Source organism: Brachyhypopomus gauderio, chromosome 3, assembly GCF_052324685.1.
Source record: "Brachyhypopomus gauderio isolate BG-103 chromosome 3, BGAUD_0.2, whole genome shotgun sequence".
NCBI lineage: Eukaryota > Metazoa > Chordata > Actinopteri > Gymnotiformes > Hypopomidae > Brachyhypopomus > Brachyhypopomus gauderio.
This window is the reverse complement of record NC_135213.1, coordinates 20,950,429-20,971,674: the sequence shown is the minus strand read 5'-3', so window position 1 is coordinate 20,971,674 and position 21,246 is coordinate 20,950,429. Positions and strand designations below refer to the sequence as shown.

Sequence of the window (21,246 nt, the reverse complement as noted above, 5' to 3'; positions counted from 1 at the left end):
TAATTTTTCCCCCTTAACTACTATTTTTCAGAAAATGCACTTAAAAGATGACAGAGTTGACCGAGGAGTTGGTGTTTGTAAAGCCCCCCGCACACAGCGAGCAACTAGCTGAGCAAACGGTCACGCGTGCCCGTTTGCTCAGCTAGTTGCTCGCCGTGTGCGGACGCTTGAGACAGAATTCTCTGCCTCTTGAGCCTGTGAGACATTTATCTAACGTGTTTGATATTTTCAGGCACGCGTGCCCGAAATCTCACCGTGTGCGCTCGGCTGAGCAATTTGGCTCAGCAACTTTTCGTCACCAGCCAATTGGAAGCTCGCTTGGCGTCACATGACACTTCGGCATCACTAAAGCCTGGTTCACACTACACGACTTTTCAGTCGTCAGGTTTTTGTGCCGTTCGCACTACACGACTGGTCGTGCTGTAATCGCGAGTCTTTCAGTTGTTGTGGCGTTCACACTACGACTGATCGGCGACGCGGGCTCACGAATTACACGACTGGGGAATCGCCGACTAATCTGGCTGCCGTCCAAAAACACGAGAACACGAAAACGAAACTCTCCCAGAACCAGCAACACCACGTAGAAGAAAAAAACAATGTACATGTACTCCACATTTTCGTTATTGTTATTTATTTTTTTTTACCGTTTATACACTCCATAGTCCCAAGTTGCCAGAATTATTTCATCTCTCCGTTGCAGTGAACATATAATCAATCGCACTATTTCTCCAGTGCTGTCACAATAACTTAAACACAGTGTTGTAGTAAAGTTGTAAGAAAGGTGATGATTTTGTGTGTTTGCTGGGTTACTGTTTTGAAAGCATTCTTGAAAGTTTTTTACATTCTTCAGAGATATCTTCAGCGGTGCCGCGGTTCTCTCTCCGCGTTCCCATTGGCTGTAGCTAGACGCTGCTGCCGACTCGCAGTCGCCGACTGCTAGATATTAAACATGCTAGATATCTGCCAGTCGTCTGCGACCAGTCGGCGACGGCTCGGCGAGCGTCTTTCAGCAGTTCACACTACACGACTGAGCGAGCGACGAGTGATCGCCGATTCGCCTCCGACCACAGTTTTTGTCGGCGATCAGTCGGCGACTGAAAAACCAGCCTAAAATCGTGTAGTGTGAACCAGGCTTAATCAAAAGTAAAGAAATAAGTTGAACAAATAATAACAACCATGAAATTTAAGATAACATGGCTTATTACATCGAATTTGGCGATAGAACAAGAAAATAATCATTTAATCAATTCGGTGTCGTGAAACATGTCTTTATGAAACATAGCAGCATTTTTATTTGGTTGAGACGCCATATACTGACGACACCGAATTAGGGTTGCCTGTCTGACAAAAAACAAGGACACTGTCATACTGACACGGTGGTGGGTGGCGAGTGTAAATTGTTGACGGGGGGGGGGGGGTGGCGTAAAATGTTACCGGGGGTGTCAAATGGACACAGCGAGAAAAAAAGACAGATTTAAAGTGTGCAGAAACAGTCTAAATAGTCGTTTGAACTAACCTAGTGAAAACCAGGACATTAAATGAATTTTTTGCCGGGACCTAATATTACAAAGAAGAAAAACCGGGACAGGTGGCAACCCTACACCGAATTGATTAAATTATTATTTTTTTATTCTATCGCCAAATTCGATGTAATAAGCCATGTTAACTATCTTATATCTCATGGTTGTTGTCTCATCTTATATCTCATTTATTATCTGTTCAACTTCTTTCTTTACTTTTGATTAGTGATGGCCGTTAACGGCGTAAACGCCGAAGTGTCATGTGACGCCAAGCGAGCTTCCAATTGGCTGGTGACGAAAAGTTGCTGAGCCAAATTGCTCAGCCGAGCGCACACGGTGAGATTTCGGGCACGCGTGCCTGAAAATATCAAACACGTTAGATAAATGTCTCACAGGCTCAAGAGGCAGAGAATTCTGTCTCAAGCGTCCGCACACGGCGAGCAACTAGCTGAGCAAACGGGCACGCGTGACCGTTTGCTCAGCTAGTTGCTTGCTGTGTGCGGGGGGCTTAAGAAGCTGGTGGGACATTTCTCTGCCAGCTGGAAGAAGTCGGCTCTGACAGCAGCTCAGAAAGAATTCAACCTTCCTGAACATTCACTAATTACTAGTCAGTTACTGATGCTGCAGTTAAACCTTTATGTGAATTTCTCTCATTTATTTTGTTGTTCTTTAAAGGTATTGAGTTTTTAAAATAAAACTGATAACTGCATTTAATCCGACAACCCTGGGAATGGAGAAGTTTATACTTATATTTGATAGATATTTGAAACACGAATACAGGTTTAGGATTTAATGGATTAAAAATAATCACAATTTAAATCGCAATTGCAATATTCTGTGAAAAAATCGCAATTAGATATTTTGCCCAAATCGTGCAGCCCTAGAGCAGACATAAGCAAATATGTTTGTTTGTGAATGGGTCCTTTGGAATTCAAAACAGGAGTTTAAAAAAACAATTTGTACACATATAAAGTTACAAAAAAACTGAAATCGCAATAAGAACTAAAAAAAACATTAACTATCCACACTAAACCGAAACTGCAGTCCATGACCAGCGTTGAGTGCAGCAATCTAAGCAGTCTCTGCCCGCGGCATTATAATACTCATGGTCAATACACATATATGGCAGATGGTGTTAGATACTCAGCAGCATTGTGAGCACTATTTCGCGGCAAAAACGAGAAAGGCGTAAGGTGGCTGAGAATACTACTTTAACACAGTAGCATTAATTACAAAAAGAGACAAACTCAAATAACCAACAACAAAAAACATTTTCAAAGAATCAAAGAAATAACTTTTTTTTACGTTAACCTCCACACTCGGTCAGCCACCGCCATAATATCAATAATATACTAAGCGACCTCGAGAGTGTCTTACTATTTAATAGAAACCCTGTCATCCTGCTCACTACCCTCCGGAATCCCGATAAAGCGAAGGTTGTTGCGCCTTTGTCTGTCCTCCATATCCACCATTTTTTCTCGCAGCTCTTCCAGCTTGTTTCGGCGCACCGGCGGGTTAGCCTGGAGTTTATTGTCGCTCTCCTCCAGAAATCCCAGCCTCCCTTCAATATCACTGATTATATCCATTAGAGCTGAGAGTTTCCCCTCCATGGAAGTAGTAGCCTTGCGAATCTCTTCCAGACTCTGCAGTTTGCACGATATTTGCTTCAAAACTGAAAAATTGCTAGCAATATCCTTAGCCACATTACCAGTCTTTTCAGTGTGAGGGCTTCTCATCAACAACCTCGTCATTGTGGGTAGAGTCCCCAGACCGCAGGCCCATTTTTAAGGCCGACTATGCCGTATTTTTCTGTCTGGCTGAGATTTTTAGATTCCGTCTCGATAGCACCACTGTCTAGTAGCAACGAAATAAGCGTTTGACCACTTAGAATAAATGAAAAAAAGAAGTTAAACTAGCGCCGCTGCGAGCAGTTAACAACTAAGCTGCCATCTTCCCCAGCGCGTCACGTGACACCTTAATGACGTATTTTGAAATCTAGACACTTGAACCACACACAAATGTAAAGAGAAATGTCCTGTCTAAGAACAAGGTAAGAGATCTATTTCTATTTTTTAAGACTAGGAACATCTTGAACACAAACTTGAGAAAGAGAATTCTACTGCTACTGCTATTGAAAGGGTGCTTTAGTCAACTAGAAAATACTGTATTTTTACCACAAAAGAAGTTAAGGGTTTTTTTTTCCCCTCTTTTTTCTTTTAGATTTTTTTTTTACCATACTGTACAGCTAGACTTTCAGCTCAATGAAAATGTAGACAGTATACATTTAATATATACATAAAAAAGAAGAAGCCTGGAGCATTAACATCAGAATTACTGCTCAGCCATAGGCTCAGGACTTTCTCACTTGTGAAGATGAGACAATTTCTCCCTTTACGGACACCTCCTTGAGAGCGAGAGGAAAACTCAACTAACATGCTGCATAAGAGGAGAAAGACTGCACCGTCTCCTGGCTATGAGCTATGATGTCACCATACTCACATATCTGTTCAGAACTATAGGCTGAAGCAGCCGCGCTCACTCCGTCTGAACCTCCACCACCGTTAACCTGGACACACTTGATTCTTTCACATTGCTTCATCTTCCCCACCAAGATCCCTGTCATTTTCTTTCACTTCTATCAAGCTTGAGACTATCCAGCATCGTGGCATTCGTTTTCTGTTTTTTTCCAGTTTTGTTCAAAGTGAAATATATATATATATATATATATATATATATATATATATATATATATATAAAAAACCATTGCATTATATTGTGTGGCTGTGGATTATGTTGTGTGGGTGGGTGGGTTTTGGTTTTTTTTTTTTATTATTTTATTTTTTTATATAAATCATATTGTCAAAAATACTGTGAATTTAAGTTCAACTATCAGTTATTTGTTTGCGTTCCTGTATCAGGAGTTCAGTATAGACACTTCTTTCAGTAAAACCACTCAGCATAATGTAGGCCAGGGGTGCCCATTACAAGTGGATGAATGACAGGCTATCGTCCATCTGCACTGACGGTTGTATTTTGATTGACATACATGGTAGCCAATCTGACGTCTAGAGTTTTGCCCTACTTCTCCTGCACACTCAGTAAATTCTCAGGTCTGATACACTGGAACCCATGCTCCTAGCCAGTGTTACATTCCAGTTCTTTTAAATAGCCGGTGGCATGGCTCCCAGAATCAAAATAAAAATGTAGTCAGAAAAAATCATAGTAGTACAAAACATTGTAACAAAAAAAATTTGATCCCAGTGAAATGCACAAGTGATGTAAGCTATGCTGATCAAACACATCAAGTCTTCAAAGTCTCCTTACTAAATGTCCGTTCACTCACAAACAAGTATTTTATAATAGCTAAATTAATTGAAGATTATTGTCTGGACTTTCTTTTTCTAACAGAGACTTGGCTTAATAGCAATGGAGCAATAGTGCTAAATGAAGCTTCGCCCGACTTTAACCGACTTTAACTATTTTAATGTCTCTAGAGTAAATAAGAGAGGTGGTGGTGTTGCATGTTTTTACCAAAAAGCATTCCACTGTAAGCAGTAGGGGTGCAGGAAAAAATCGATTCGAGCTCGAATCGCGTTTTTAACATTGAACGATTCAGAATCGATTCTCATTTTCAAAAAATCGATTTTTTTTCCGGGTGTGTGTGTGCCTTCTCAGCCACCGTAGTGCTAGGCAAAACAAGGAAACAGCTTTGACTATGTGCAGGCATGCTAGTAAAGCTACTGCGGGTTGTGTAGTGTACGGTATTTGTTGTTGTGCCGCTAAAGTATGAAGTCCAAACGGCTCCGCGGTCTTTGAAAGCAACCATTTGAAAACACTTTAGATTTTACCGTCAACCCGGCCCCGGTAAGAATGGGCTTGATCGTTTGCACACGCATAAAGACGCTACAGATGATATTCGGGAGTTACAGTGATTATAACTCCTGGTAAAATAAAGTTAAAATAAAAATAGCTTAGTTCATTGAGCACTCTAGTTTTGTTCTAACTAGATATTAAGACATAATACTGCTGTAATACTGCAAAGTCGTGGTCAGAGCTGAACTTCATTATAGCCAGTGTGTATTTTATTTAAAATAATTAACCCCCTTGAGCCAGTGTGTCTTTGGACATAGATAATCCCGTGCCGTTTGCTGTGATGGATAATTAAAGTCTTATTTATGCATAGAAGCGTAAATCGACAATATCATCTGTAGCGTCTTTATGCGAATAAACGAGGCTAGACGGAATTCGCCACAACACCGGCTGAAATCCAAATCTGTCGCACATGAAATGCTACAGGCACCGTTCAGAAACAGTTCAGTAGATATATGCGGCTTTTAGAAAATACGGTATATATATATATATATATATATATATATATATATATATATATATATATATATATATATATATATATATATATATATAGATAAAAAACAGATAGATAAAAAATATATATATATATATTATATATATTTTTTTTTTATCTGTGAAGTGGAAGTTCTGGAAGCTAACGTAAGCCTACCCATTTTATTAATGTTACAGCACTTTTATTTTTGGAAGCACTTTCATATACTTTTTATTTTTGTGATTTGTTAAGGAAAAAGGTGTAATTTTATTTCTGGAAGTGGCATGTTCTCAGAAATAGGCAGCTAGCCTAAGCCTAATTCTTGTACGAAGCAATTTGTTGTTTTTACAGAAAGAGCAGTATTTTTGTATAATAAAATGTTTGAGTAGTGGCCAGTTCTGGCAGCTAGCCTAAGCCTACCAATTTTATTTGTTTTACTACAGTTTTATTAGTTTAATGTAGTGTTCTGAGTGTCGGCCTCAAACAGACATGTTGTCTTGGATTTACCTTTGTGTGTTTACATTATTGCAATATGTTGATAAAACCTTTACAATTATAATATCTTTATAAAGGTACTCTGCTTTCATGCCAGCAGACCGGAGTAGCTCATTTTGAATAGAGAATTGTTTTTGAATCGGAAAATAATCGTTTTTGAATCGAATCGTTGGGATCTGAAAGAATCGGGAAAAAATCTAATCGTGACCCCAAGAATCGATTCTGAATCGAATCGTGGGATTCCCAAAGATTCGCAGCCCTAGTAAGCAGATCTCATTAGGGGAACATCCTACATTTGAATATCCGGCAGTACAACTCAACAACTTATTCCAACTTACAACTTATTCAGTTCTTTTGATTGTTATCCATCATCCTCCCAGATTACATACAGCTTTTCTTGAAGATTTTGCAGAAATGCTTTATAGGATTTAATTGATTTTGATTATGTTTTAATTGCTGGGGATTTTAATATTCACATGGATATATCCACAAATCCAATCACTTCAGAATTTATGAGGATGCTTAACTCTTTTGATCTCATGTATCAGGCCCAACTCATAAGCACGGCCACATTTTAGATTTGATCATTTCTGAACGCATAGAGGTTAATAATACTGAAATTACTGATGTTGCAATCTCTGATAATTTTGGTGTATTTTTCAATATGTCATTATCTACTAGAACTCTCAGTGAAAAGCGCACAATAACCAAGCGTTATCTCAGTGCTGGCAGTGCCGTGGCCTTCACAGACATGATACAGTCCCTCCCTCCTTTCTCAGAAAATGGGAATGAGTTAGTTGAAACATTCATACACAGAGTTAGGAACTGTATTGATGCTGTGGCACCAAAGGTAACAAAGATAATAATTATTATTAATAAACCGTTAATAAACGTTTTTATTTTGAACGTGTTAAAATGTTGATTAGCCCATCGGTTACAAGGAACTGTGTCTGCCCTCAAATCACCACCCATCGTTAGTGGTACATTTCTGACCACAGGGTCGCTGCTGGACAGTCATGATAATGCGGATTATACTTGTAGATCTGGCGGTACTTGTCACGCGTTACTTACTACTGGGTTCAGAGTGGCCCAACACCAAGATAATAGTGATCCTGTAGCCTGAAACTATCAATAGATGTTGGCTCACCCAATAATACATTGCAATAAACAGATTATATAGTCTGGCCTTATCGCTTTAATACATGATAATAAATGTGTGCATTTATCAACAGACCATACAAACGACTACATAAACTATAGCCTAACAGTTTTCTGTGTTCCGATATATCTACTGCTCTGTAATGTTGTTCATTCAATACATATTATGAAACGATTAAAACAAAGACGACACAACAGTTTTACAAATAACCTAGACATAACATAACATGCAATTCGCAACCGTTTATCCTACCGTTTCTCGCATATAGGGGACGGTACATTACCAACCGTGTGCACTAACAGACATTCACTCTGTATGGAAAATCTGCACCAAGAGTGATACGTATCAAAAATGAACAATCGCTTCACATGAACGCTTCCAGTGTTTCCTAAAAAGAATACATTCTTACCTGGATTTTTCATTATCCAAAATCAGCTTTGGTAAAACGTATATGTCGAAAATGCAGACGTGCTTCTAATACCGCGTCCACAAAAGCCACGACTGCTGTTGTGTGGTTGAAATCGCAGTTACCCGGATGGACCCGTGGGGAAACTACGTCATTGTTCACCGCCGGACGCTCTCTGGATATTAGAATGGACGAATACAGCTAAATCTTATTATTTTTTAAACAAAAATACAGGTATGCGGAATGTTTGATTTTATTATGGTATATCGTGCTCGATTTGGTCTTATGAGTACACCAAGTGTTGTATAGCCGTTTCAACGTGTTTACTGGAAACCGAGAACACCGGGTTACACGTTGAGTTTTTAATGTCGGACAGTGGTAGCTAGTTGGGTAGCTGGCTAATGTTTCTCGGCCAGCGTGCACCGGCGAATTTTAAATCTCGTGCCCCGCTTGCGGCTTTTGCAAGTCTGTTCAGATTCTGAAAGCAGCGCACTAATGTAACTGGTGCTTGTCAAATGTGTTTATACGTTTACGAACGCCATGGTTCCCTTGTCTCGTGCGGCACGTCTGAACGTTCGCTCGGCGTTCCCTCTGTATTGTTACGTTTCACCGTTACCATGGCGCTTACTGCTACACAAACCACGCTGCGCGCCTCAAGCTCAAACGCCAGTGTGTCGAAGAGAAGTGTTGAAGTAAGTCCCTGTCTGTTATATCGCGGGTATAACTCTTTTAAAAATGTTTTAGTGTTATTTGGGACTGAGGCCTATGTCGTTCACGAAAGCCTCAGCTAGTTTATCTACCTAGCTATCGTAGTTAGCTAACGCTAGCTATTATTGGCGGACGGTGGTGGGAGGGTGTTTCGACTACACATCAGCTGTCCGTACTCAAAAGTCACGCCACTGTAATTAATATGCTAAGCTACTTACGATTCGAGAAGTTGTATGTAAAACTAAAACTGACCGCGGCGGGCCCGTGACAGCGCACCGTCCATTCATATCGATAGCGCCAATGCTACTACCTTAGCTAGCGAAGTTATTGTGATCTAGCTAAAGCCAGAGTAAAACTTGGTTCGTATAGCACTCCTACCTAATGGTCTATCTCTTAAGACGTGGATGTGGAAACTAGCACATATTTTAAAACTAGCGACTACAACAGTTTCAAGTTCAAGGTTTCGCTAATGTCGACGTTCTGATTGCGTTTCCTGCAAGTCACGTGTTGCAACTGAAGCCTAGGAGGCTAAAATCTCGTGTTGTCTTATGCACAACAAACTTGGGTTTTCTGAAGACACTTAATTTAACTCAATGCATGTGCCATTTCCCTCAGTAATAGTTAACGTCATCCGATGAATAAGGATACTAGAGTCTGTATCTGCATGTACCTGTAACTAATTTCTCAACAGTGAACTGTACCAAAAAATGGTTGGAGTATCCAATTTGAAGGCGTTTTACTGTTTGATTTTGAGTGACAAAGCAGGTTATCGTACAAGCTTGAGGCAGTAACCCTCAAGTAGTAGTAGTAACAATCAGATTTTTCCCCCCCCAGCCAGCATGTATGTTCTGTTTCATTCTGTGTCATTCTGAGCAATTACCACAGGCGAGTTCTTGAAAAGTGAATCTAACTTCAATGATCTGATTCTATCTGACAGGAATGAACAATGACCATAGTGGTCAAATCTTCAGAGAAGTCTGACCTTGAGTCAGTGCGGTGCAAGCACTCTGGCTCCCTGACTCCTATCTCCTCTGGAGACATGGACGGCAGCAGTTCTAGCTGGAGTGTGAGCCCTTCCACCTCTGAGCTTGTGAGGGCAAAGACCGCCTGCATGACGCCCAGTATTGGAGCTGCGGTGTACGGCAGCACCACGGCACTTCCGACGGATAAGCCCAAGGAGACTGGTGAGTACTTTACCGTTTACTCCATGTTCCAGGGATGCACCGGTTCTGTGTCCTGCAAGCATTTCTGAAGCAACCGTGTTGCTAGGGGTGTGCGATATGACGATATAAAATCGTGAATGGCGATGACGAGTGGAGAATCGCAGGCGATCTAGCAAATTGGAGAAATCGTATAGATCGCCTTTGCCAATCAGCGCAATGACTTTTTTAAATGCTGGTTCCCGCCGATCGAACTGTGCATCTTCCACGCCTCCATGTTGTGTTTGTAAAAACTGAAAGTGGACAACCATGGCTGAAAGCCAAACCGAGGAGCTGGTAACGAAGAGGAAATTTACCTCTAGTATGGAATTGGTTCGGATTTTCTTCCACTGACCAAGACCAAACTTCAGCGATATGTAAGGTGTGCAAAGAACACGTGAAAACGTCCGATGCCAGTACAACAAATTTATTCAATCACTTGAGACGTAGGCATTAATGATGGGAATTTCGGCTCTTTTTAGGGAGCTGGATCTTTTGGCTCAGCTCCTCATAAAGAGTCGGCTCTTTCGGCTCCCAAATGGCTCCTTATTTGAAGGGGTGGCGAACGTAATTTGTTGACGAGGGGGGGGGGTCTTAAAGGGGAACCGGCTCTCGTTGTTCACTTAAAAGAGCCAGCTCTTTGAACCGGTTCGTTCGCAACCGACACATCACTAGTAGGCATCCCAAGGAATATGCCGAATGTGAAACAATGCGGGCAGCGAGGGCAGCCACCTCACAAGCTGCGGCCTCGGTGGTTAATATTTTCGCGAGTGACTATAGCGCGCGACTCCGCACACCTCGCGCGAACCCATGCAAACGGCGGAAGCATTTATACAGGTACTTAAACTTGCCGCGTCACTCCGCATTCTTTGCAGGGTTCTCCGAAATGATATGTGGTAGTATAAAGAAACACCCCTCAAAAACAGGAAGGAACATTTACCTCACGAATTTTAATGTTGCTTTGTGTTTCAGGTTTTAAAAGTGCTGGAATTTACAAGTACCCGTCGCTGCAGAATCAAAAGTCCAGGGGGTGGAGCTGGATCTAGATCCAACTCCTCCCACCATCCATAGTTTCTTTTGGTCGGTCCAGGGGGTGGGTGGAGCTGCATCTAATCCAACTCCTACGTGTTGCTTACGTTTTCTGACCAGGAAATAGAAATCCAATAAATTCACCCTTTTACCGTTTAAAGATCAAAATGTTCTTTGAATGTTATTTAAATAACACAATACAAGTTTTTTTTAAGTTTACAAGAAAACGGAAAAGTGGACAGGAATAATGATCTGTGATTGCCAACATAATAAAGTACAGTACTTTTCTTAAATATGTACTATTTCATTTTTTTACCTTTAATAAAAAATACTTTTGTCGTTAGGACGGTACACTTCAGGTGTGCAGAATGGACAGTGGTATTTACTGCAACAAGTAGTGCACTGTACAACTGAAAGCGCCTGTCCTTTTTTCAAAACCGTGATATGCATCTATAGATGGAAGGAAAAATATAAATAGCATTATAATAGTTGTGAAGTTTTTCAGTGAACTGGTTAATGAGGATCATGGCCGTTACATGCGCACACACTACTGAATAACCCCCCTCGACGTGTCCATGCGGTACTGAACAGCACAACCATTACAAATTTTAACTACAGCAAACACAAATTAATTTTAACAGTTTATGTCCAATATGTAGAACACAACATACATAAGTATTTAATACATCTGTATTCTGTTCTAGCTAACCGCTCGTCTTCTAACATCAGTTTTTACCGTCACTTACTTAGACACCTAGATTAGTTAAACTTAACAGTGGTTGTTCGTGCAAACAGAAATAGTCAGATTTAGTATAATCACCAAAGGAAACTAGTTACTAGCATTAGCGAGATGAAAATTGGTTTATTATTAACCTACTTTCACATTCGTGATTCTTCACAAATGAATGGCATGTGAGTAAATAAGAATAGCAATGTAGGACGACAACAGTGATGAAATAGCTGATCTGATACAACTCTGCATAGTGAGATTACTTCAGACCAATGAAAACATGATGGTGGGAGGAGTGGGATCTGCAGCGACGGGTATCTCGGAATTTAGGCTAAGTACTTGAAAATGCTGGAAATTGTAACTACTTTGTTTCACAACAAATAGCTGTCTGACTGAACAGTTCTCCTGTATTACCTTAACAAATACGAGCCTCTTGTAATTCCAGGACGAAACATGAGAGAACGTGAAGACGTTAAGATTGGGCGTTTTGAAAATAAACAACCATTAAATAATGTGATAAAAAAGCTAATTATTTCAAATCATTTCGACTATATGCACAAATATTTAACTTAAGTTTAACGTGCTGGGAAATATTGTATATTTAGTGCAATAGTGCACTTTATCCGTGTCACTCATTAAAATCTGCTCAGAAAGAAAGCGTTGTAGCCCCCCCCCCCCCCTTTTTGGTTGGAATATCGTGATAAAAATCGAAATCGTGATTTTATGCAAAAAAAATTGTGCCTAAAATTTTTCTCGGCATAAATTTTTTCCCCTGCGTGTTGCTGTACAAAAGTTGTAACGAATGCCTCTGTTTGACCGTGTAGTGGTGATTGCCTGTGGCGATGGCATCCCTCCACCGCAGAAGATCCTGTTTCCAGCAGAACGCCTCTGTTTGAAGTGGAACCAAGTCCATCGTATTGGAGCAGGTCTCCAGAACTTGGGCAACACATGTTTTTTAAACTCTGCCCTTCAGTGTCTCTCCTACACTGCTCCTCTTGCCAACTACATGCTGTCCAGAGAGCATTCCAAAACATGTGAGTCACTCCCCATCCTTCTCCTGCTGCCACACATCTTGGTTTTAAAGTATTTCACATATCCATCGTAGCCTTACATCATTATTTAATTAGCCTTATTTGAGCTGACTGCAAGTTGAATAAAAGTAAATTGTCCAACATTTCTAATATCACAAGAGAGGAGCAGAATATAAGGTTGGTTGTCTAGACCGTACCAATGTTTGGTAAAGAATGGAGTGTCAACTGGTATGAGAGGATATTTAGTGCTGTTCAATAAAAGGTGATAACAGAGGTGTCAGCAGGCCCCTGTTTTGCAAGAACCAGCAGGTGTCTTTTTTGGGAGCAGAGTGTGCTTGTTCCCATTTGCTGCAACAGTTCATTCAGTATCTCAATCATCTCAGGATGATCTACACACAGTCCTTAATTTCACAATGTGTTCAGAGTTTCTATGTAATGCTGTAAGGCAAAAAGCAGATCTGATGAACATTTGCTGTGATGTATTGGGTTTATTGTATGTTTTCCCATCTGTTGCATGAAGTCTTTATCAACCAAGGGGTACAGTTTCCTTTGTACAAACTATGTAACATTATTCTGAGTTTGTCAATGTTATTTACTTCCGTAAAGGTTTTCTAATTGATATACATAGAAAACATTTGGTTGGAAACATGGCTTTGTTTACCCATTGCTTATTAACTTTCAAGATTATCTACTGGTATTTAGTGATACCATCTGTATATTTAATATGCCTTAATTCTAAGTGTCCCCCCCCCCCCGAAGGTCATGAGCCTGGATTTTGCATGATGTGCACCATGCAGAATCACATCACCCAGGTGTTTGCCAATTCGGGAAACGTCATTAAACCCTTCAGTGTGCTGAACGAACTAAAACGTGAGTATGCAACTGGTGATGGACAAAAACATCATATTCCTTTGAGCGCCATTAAATGTGAACATTTCTAATTGTGGTCCATCTCCTTTTCTTTTTCGAAGGGATTGCAAAGCATTTCCGTATTGGGAGTCAAGAAGACGCTCATGAGTTCTTGCGGTACACAGTGGACACTATGCAAAAGTCCTGCCTGTCTGGGAACACGTATGTTTACTTAGACCACACCCTATATCATTGTTCAAGTTGCTAAATTATTGAAATTTTAGCATTCATCTATTTCTTAGCATGTTTGTTGGATATCTGTGGGTCGCAGAATAAGGATTGCAGAATTGTTACTTAACTCTCCTTGCAGACAGATATTTAAAAATGTTACTTCTAGCAGGTGCAACTGTGGCTGTTAGTCAGGTGTATTATTATTAAAAAAATTTTTTTTGAAGATGAAATAAGTGGATCCAAGCGTCCTTTTTTGGCGTTTATTGTTTATATATGTGCTTTCCATTTCACTGACTGAGAAGAGAGCGGAGACTGGTGCTTGATACCGGTGTGAAGAAAATTGTTGATGTATCCACCAGTTATTAAGATCGTCCTGTATATAAATGAGGCCAGGTTGGTCTAAGAAAATAGAAGTAGGCCTAGTGCTGTGTTTGTGCAGAAATTGCACAGGCATACAGGGTGGTTTACTCTCACCCCTCTCTTCCATACCACAGTCGACAGCTTGTCCATGTGTGGCTAACACATTAGTCCACCAGCGCTCTGTATGTGGGATGTGCGCTCTCTCCCAAGTTGCTTTGATGCGGTGCCAGTTGCTGCTTCTGCATACCTCCACTACTGGCCAGCCAGCAGCCTACATTCAGAACAAAGCGTTTGATTTTACAAACTACGTGTGGAGATGAATCCATCAGAGAATCGCTGCGTCGTTTTAGTTTCTGGCATTTTTCACGTCAGACCTCATTTCTGTTCTGCTTTGTGCTTTTAGAAAGCGTTATTCAGGAAGGCATTTAGATACACTTAAAGGCTGTACTCTTACAATTGCATGTTTGTTTATATTCTCTTTTTAATTTCTTGTTTTAGTTTTTATCTGAATAAATTACATTTTCTGCCTTGTCTGTTTTTATTTAATCAGACTGGACAGGCAAACACAGGCAACCACTCTGATCCATCAGATATTTGGAGGTTACCTGAGGTCAAGATGTGAGTTTGTCAGTCATACTTCATTCCAATTTGTGAACATCTAATGGTAAAATGGTATTTACTGTAAAACGTTACTATAAATTATTTATTTCATAAGTGTTCAATGTGTATGACTGGCAATGCTACACTGAAAAAAATTAAGCGTTGGCTCAATTTAATAAAATTGAATTAATCAATCACACAAATTTTTTTTCATTGACTCAATCCAAAAAACTTAATTCATGACTAAATGAATTTAGTTTTTTGGATTGATTCAATGAAAAAAAATTTGTGTGATTGATTAATTCAATTTTATTACATTGAGCCAATGCTTTATTTTTTTCAGTGTATTTGAGATGTTTTTGATCAGTTAAATTGATTATATTCTTTCTGATTTCACAGTGAAGTGTTTGAATTGCAAAGCAGTATCTGATACATTTGATCAATATTTGGACATTGCACTGGACATTAAGGTAGCAGTCAATCACTCTGTCGTATCTTTTATAAAGATGTCACTAGAAGTGATCTGGTAGTTAGTAGTTTGTTAAAGTGTGTGTGCTGCGTGTGTACATGTGTGACAGAGAGGTGGACATTTGTTTAGATTATTAATTAGGTCTGCTAATCATGTCATGTCTGGCTTACAATTTAGTCTCGTAGTGAGAGTTGCTGTCTTAGTGAATTAATGATTACTCAGTGAATTGATAATTGCTTGTCCCAAACTGGTGTCTGGGATGTAAAGCATCATGGGATCAGTTTGACAAGATCTTCTTTAGCCCTGTGTCTGTGCCTAAGCGTGTTTACATGTGTTTTGTAGACTGCGCCAACCATCACCAAAGCTCTTGAGCAGTTTGTTAAGCCTGAGCAGCTTGATGGGGACAATGCCTACAAGTGCACCACGTAAGTGTCTCAGCTCAGATCTGCTCCACCATGCCGTCCAACAGGGCAACCATGTGTTTTCCAAAAGTAGCATGACCAGTAACTTTAGACTGAGGATGGCAGTTACTGGCAGATACAAACTGCCAGCCCCATTTTCAAAATATTTTCACATAAAACTCAAAAAGCTGTCCCCGGCCACGTACTACAGAGTACTTTGAAACCAATGGATAAGAGGGATAAAGGTGCTCCTTATTTCTGTCCCTTAACACACGGCAATACTATCTTGCATAAGTATTAGGCACACCTGTTTCTCTGGAGATAAACCAAACTCTATTTGTTGTCATGGGACCACTAGTGATGAATTTACTGTGGTCTGTGTTACCTATTATCCTTTCTGTCCTCATTGTGAATTTGGTTGTGTTTGTAGATGTAAGAAAATGGTTCAAGCCTCAAAGAGATTTACCATCCACCGTAGCTCCAATGTGCTCACCATTGCTCTAAAGCGCTTTGCTAACTTCAACGGAGGCAAAATTGCAAAGGTTTGGCCACCGCACTTAACTCTGCCGCACTGTTGTACACTTTCCTTTGTCGTTTCACGTTATCTATGCCGTTCCACAACTGTTCTCTGTCCCCCTGTGCAGGACGTGAGGTATCCAGAGTATCTGGACATGCGTCCGTTCATGTCGCAGTCCCACGGAGAGCCGCAGCTCTACGGCCTGTACGCTGTGCTGGTCCACTCCGGGTTTAGCTGCCACGCTGGACACTACTACTGCTATGTGAAGGTTTGATGTGCTGCGCAGTTTCAGCATTCTCTGCGTTTTTGCACTGAGTTTCTGCTCTAGCTAATGGATGGAATAATGTTTTTATTTCAGTCTGGTAATGGGCAGTGGTATGAGATGAACGATGCATCAGTATCTGTAAGCGACATACGATCAGTGCTGAACCAACAAGCATACTTACTGTTCTACATTCGGTAAGTTCAACCTAATGTTTAAACCAGCTCCAGATTTTTGAATAGTGGAATATTTAAAAAGGCCTTTTATACACTTTTATTTCTCTCCCCCCATCCATCATTTTTAGGTCAACAGATAAAAAAGGAGACTGTAACTCTGTGACCCATGTTCCCGGTCATTGCTCCCCTCGACCGGTGAGCCCGGCCAAGGTGAACGGGCCTCAGTACACCTCCACCTCCTTTATCGGTCCACAGCTTCCTCCTCACATGGCGAAGGTATCACCACACCACTGCACCATGCCAGGAAACCTGACTGGGAACTGGTTGTTATTGTCCACTAGTATAATTGAGAGGGCTGTGCTTTGTTTACACCGTTAAACTCTTACTTTCTGTTCCTGATATTCAGATGACCCATAACTGACCGTTGTTCACTTTGCAGAATAACTCTTATGCCAACGGGAACGGATCCGTGAAGGAGGACCACGGTGGCTTAAAGCCTGGCAGCAGCAACAGCATCGGCGGCGTCCCGAAGACGGGCTCTGGTCCGTCTCTCTCTTCCTCTTCCTCCGCATCTCATCAACCCGTGCGGCCTACGGCCATCCCGGAAGCACCAAACAGGCCTAAGCTGACCTTCCTCATCGGCCAGGGAAAGACAGTGCGGCCGAGCCAGAGCCAGCCCGGCCCCTGCAGTTCTTCGGCTGCCGTGTCCCACCTGCGCCCGCTGCCATCGTCCTCTTCCTCCAGCGCACCACAGTCTACCTCAGACCTCAGACGGCCTGTGCAGGTGAACGGCAGCGCCGCCGCTCACAATAGAGCAGCTTTCCTGGTTCCGTATGGCCAAGAGTCATCCGACGAGTCCGACCAGGAAGGCGGAGCCTTGGATAATGGCACAGGGAAGTCTTACCCTGGTGCCAAGGCAGCCAACGGGAAAGGTGGGATGGATGGTCCCCTCTTCCACAGTTCAAGCTCCCTCACGCCCAAGACCAACGGTTCCAGTAGCTTCCCACGAGAAAACGGATCGGGACTTGTTCACAGTGCCCAAAATGGCCATCATAAAGTCAATGGCTTCAAACCATGTGATAAGGTATAAATTGATCAGTCAAAGCTGATTAAGTGATGGTCTTTTCGGTTGGGTACCTTTTTTATCACAGTATTTTTTTTTATTCTGCATGTGTATGTTTTAGCTTACTTTAACATCTAAAGACCAAAAATGCTTTCATTTGAATATTTGCAAACAGCACACGATTTCCTGGTTCTACTCCTGAAACGCTACAGCTGTGTAGTTCAATCAGCTTCAGTATTCAGATAATGCTATTAGACAAGAGGAATTAGACACAGAGGAATTGTGAATCCATTAAGTAATATAATCGGTAAACTGAAGCCATCAGATGGCCGTTAACAGCTTTTTGTTGCTTGCGTTGTTCAGGCTACAGAAAGTGGAGCATCTTTATCTTCCCTGGTGAGCCCCACCAGCGGGTTGGACTCCCAGCTCAGAAAGAACGCATCCAGGTACACAAGCCGCTCCGGTCCGATTCACTAATTCGGCGAGTGGAAAGGAAACACTGCAGGTAGATGAAGCGAGTAACACTGCTGCCTTTTTCTTCTCTGTTCAAGCTCCAAGCCGTCGTGCTCTGATGCCACGCTCCCTCCTTCGCCTTCCTCTGGACGGACAAAAGCGATGTCCGAGCCTCTCGCTCAGCATGTCGCTCCCCTGCTGTCCCCACCTCCGCCCGGCCCCCATTCAGCCCCTGAGACGCCAGCTAAGCCAACCGACGCCACGCCTTGCATCCAGATGGCCTCGGCTGAAGAGCCCACCTACTGCCACGACACCCATGTGACAACCGCGGGTGCCCATGTGCCCAGCAGCGGTGACTGCAGGGAAGATGCGGCGGCGTCTCTGTCTGGTGCGCCAGGTTCTAGAGAAGGCAGACAAGCGCGTGAGGAGCGGAAGTGTGTTAAAGACTCTGAGCAGCCACACCTTTCCTCCACCCTGAAGGAGCGAGACAGATCCCGGCAGCGACATTATCGAGAGCGGGAAAACCGGAGTCGGGAGCGCTACGGGCACAGCCATCGCCATCGTCCCAACAGACATCACCATACTGATAAGGATCGCTCGGCCAGTCGAGAGAGGATCCCTCGAGAGCGAGAGGGAGATCGCCACCGGGACGGGCACACCCACCACCGCCGACACCACCACCACCACCGGCACCATCACAGCAGCAGGGATGAACCAGACCGGGATGTGGAGGTTGGGCATGGTGACTTCCCTCGCTCATTTGAGTACTATGTTGGGAAGAAAGACTTGGGACACAGGCAGGCTAAAGCACCACGCTCCGCCAGCCCTGCCCCGCGGCCCCAGGCACAAAAGCGCAGCCTGTCGGACAGGGAGGAGCCATGTGAAGAGTGGCCCGTCAAAAAACACAAGAAGTCCAAGAAGAAGAAGAACAAGGACAAGCGGAGGTAAGGAGCTATTTATGTTGCATGAGAACGGCCATTGCTATACTGTGTGTGACCAGGAGGGGTCAGCAAATGGGACTGCTACTGTTGTATAAAATCTAGCAACCATAAGCCAGAAAGTGTACTACAGTTTCCTTAAGCAAAATCATTTTCAATCTGCAGGAGTTCTGAGAGGGACCCATCAGACAGGAATGGGGACAGCAGCTCCTGGCGACACAAAAAGAAGAAAAAGAAGAGAAGGAGGCACAGCTTGGAGGAGGAGCCTCGTACGGAGTGTCGCTCCAGCCACAGCTTGGAGGAGGAGCCTCGTACGGAGTGTCGCTCCAGCCACAGCTTGGACAAACGTAAGCGCCGCCTCAGCTCCGACCCAGACGAGTCTTCACCCAGCGCCAAGCGACCTACTACTGAGGACTATCACCAACTTAACGGTCACTCAGGTGCATAAGGCTCAACTTTCTCAAGTTTACAAAGATTCGTATGCGGTTGCTTATATAAAAATCCATTCTGTCACAGATCATTTTAAACTGGTTCCTCAACATTAATGAACTTTACTTTGCTTGTGTGCTGCAGATAATGGTGTAAGCCACTGCAGTGGAAGTGTTTATGGGTACTGTCATAATAACAAGGATGAGCAGATGAAATCTAGACACTTGAACCACACTACCACTATGAGCAGTGGGGAGGCCCTCTCGTGTGGAGGACATGGAGAGACACACTCCACAGATGCAAGTATGTTTTCTTGTTGCAAGATGCAAGTCTTGTAGTTTTGCTAAGCCAATCATTATTCAAGTCAAACAGTAGGTTAATGAATAGCACAACTCTTAAAACCACTCTTCATGGTTTCTGCAGAAGTGTACCAATGTAAAGAGAAAGGACCCGTCTCAGAACTAAGCTGAGAGATCTTGGTGATAGAATTTGACTTCAGATTGAATTGAATCATTCAAACTGGTTCCTCAACATTGAATATCAGCTATTCCATACAGTCCCATATGTTCTTCTAATGTTCTTTTTTTCTATTTTTTTAAGACTGGGAACATCTTGAACACCACTTTAAGAAAGAGAACTCTACTGCTTTGGGATAAGCTCAATAAATTAAGGGTGCTTTAGTCAATGAGACAATACTGTATTTTTACCACAAAAGAAGTTTTAAGGGTCCCCCCCCCCCCCCTTTTTTTTTCTTTTAGATTTTTTTACCATACTGTACAGCTGGACTTTCAGCTCAGTGAAAATGTAGACAGTATAAATTAAAAATATACATAAAAAATGAAGAAGCCTGGAGCTTTAACATCAGAATTGCTGCTCAGACATAGACTCAGGACTTTCTCACTTGTGAAGATGAGGCGATTTCTCCCTTTAAGGACACCTCCTTGGGAGCGAGAAGAAAACTCAACTAACATGCTGCATAAAAGGAGAAAGACTGCACCGTCTCCTGGCTATGAGCTATGATGTCACCATACTCACATATCTGTTCAGAACTATAGGCCGGAGCAGCCGCGCTCGCTCCGTCTGAACCTCCACCACCGTTAACCTGGACACACTTGATTCTTTCACATTGCTTCATCCTCCTCACCAAGCCCCCTGTCATTTTCTTTCATTTCTTTCAAGCTTGAGACTATCCAGCATCGTGGCATTACCTTTCTATTTTTTCCGGTTTTGTTCAAAGTGAAATATATAAAAAACCATTGCATTATATTGTGTGGCTGTGGATTATGTTGTGTGTGTGGGGGTGGGTTTTGGTTTTTGTGGGTTTTTTTTTTTGTTTTTTTTTAAATATAATTTAATTTTTTTTATATAAATCATATTGTCAAAAAATACTGTGAATTTAAGTTCAACTGTACTATCAGTTATTTGTTTGCGTTCCTGTATCAGGAGTTCAGTATAGACACTTCTTTCAGTAAAACCACTCAGCATAATGTAGGCCATGTTACATCACCTTTTTCTCCCCTACAATAAACTGAAAATGGTTGTTCAATTTATACATTTTACTGTAGCATGTTAAAATAAATTTATACATTGTACATTATATATTAATTATGAGGGGAAAGCCTTAATGTCTACAATTGTAACATTTTCTCTCTGTATGTTTACACATTTTTGTTGGGGTGAGTAGATGTGTATGTGATGAGGGGCTGAGTGGCTTTGTATAGAGTGAGGTCTGACGTCCCCCCTCCCCCTTTTGGATAAAGAAAAAAGGAAAAAAAAACAGCTGTGTGAGTGCTACTTCACTGTGCATTAGCTGCTCTGATGGTATTTTTGCTGGTTAAATTTATGCTTTTGTAAATCTTTCCTTCCCCCAAAGCTG

At 41.9% G+C, this 21,246-nt stretch overlaps 1 protein-coding gene across 2 annotated transcripts; it reads left to right on the top strand.

The window, feature by feature from the left end:
* The first annotated feature begins 8,049 nt into the window (after positions 1 to 8,049).
* On the top strand, positions 8,050 to 21,129 carry usp42 (ubiquitin specific peptidase 42). 2 transcript variants are annotated; one of them, XM_077000240.1, is made up of 18 exons: positions 8,050 to 8,159; positions 9,571 to 9,817; positions 12,416 to 12,625; positions 13,382 to 13,492; positions 13,594 to 13,693; positions 14,613 to 14,680; positions 15,062 to 15,132; positions 15,474 to 15,556; positions 15,963 to 16,074; positions 16,177 to 16,317; positions 16,408 to 16,508; positions 16,616 to 16,763; positions 16,927 to 17,571; positions 17,914 to 17,996; positions 18,102 to 18,947; positions 19,107 to 19,381; positions 19,515 to 19,673; positions 19,971 to 21,127. In XM_077000240.1, exons 2-18 carry the CDS (start codon positions 9,580 to 9,582, stop codon positions 20,024 to 20,026), a joined length of 3,447 nt encoding a protein of 1,148 aa, XP_076856355.1. In that variant the 5' UTR covers positions 8,050 to 8,159; positions 9,571 to 9,579; the 3' UTR covers positions 20,027 to 21,127. The 2 variants fall into 2 exon arrangements, with proteins under 2 accessions (XP_076856355.1, XP_076856356.1); XM_077000241.1 differs by lacking the exon at positions 8,050 to 8,159 and adding an exon at positions 8,442 to 8,617 and having other exon boundaries at positions 19,971 to 21,129.
* The last annotated feature ends 117 nt before the right edge of the window (positions 21,130 to 21,246 follow it).

Excerpts from the sequence above, each read along its gene's own strand:
- usp42 (XM_077000241.1), top strand. The coding sequence starts at position 9,580 with ATGACCATAGTGGTCAAATCTTCAGAGAAGTCTGACCTTGAGTCAGTG. Across the intron at positions 12,626-13,381 it reads CAGAGAGCATTCCAAAACAT|GTCATGAGCCTGGATTTTGC; the intron begins GTGAGTCACTCC and ends CCCCCCCCGAAG. Across the intron at positions 17,997-18,101 it reads CTCAGAAAGAACGCATCCAG|CTCCAAGCCGTCGTGCTCTG; the intron begins GTACACAAGCCG and ends TCTCTGTTCAAG.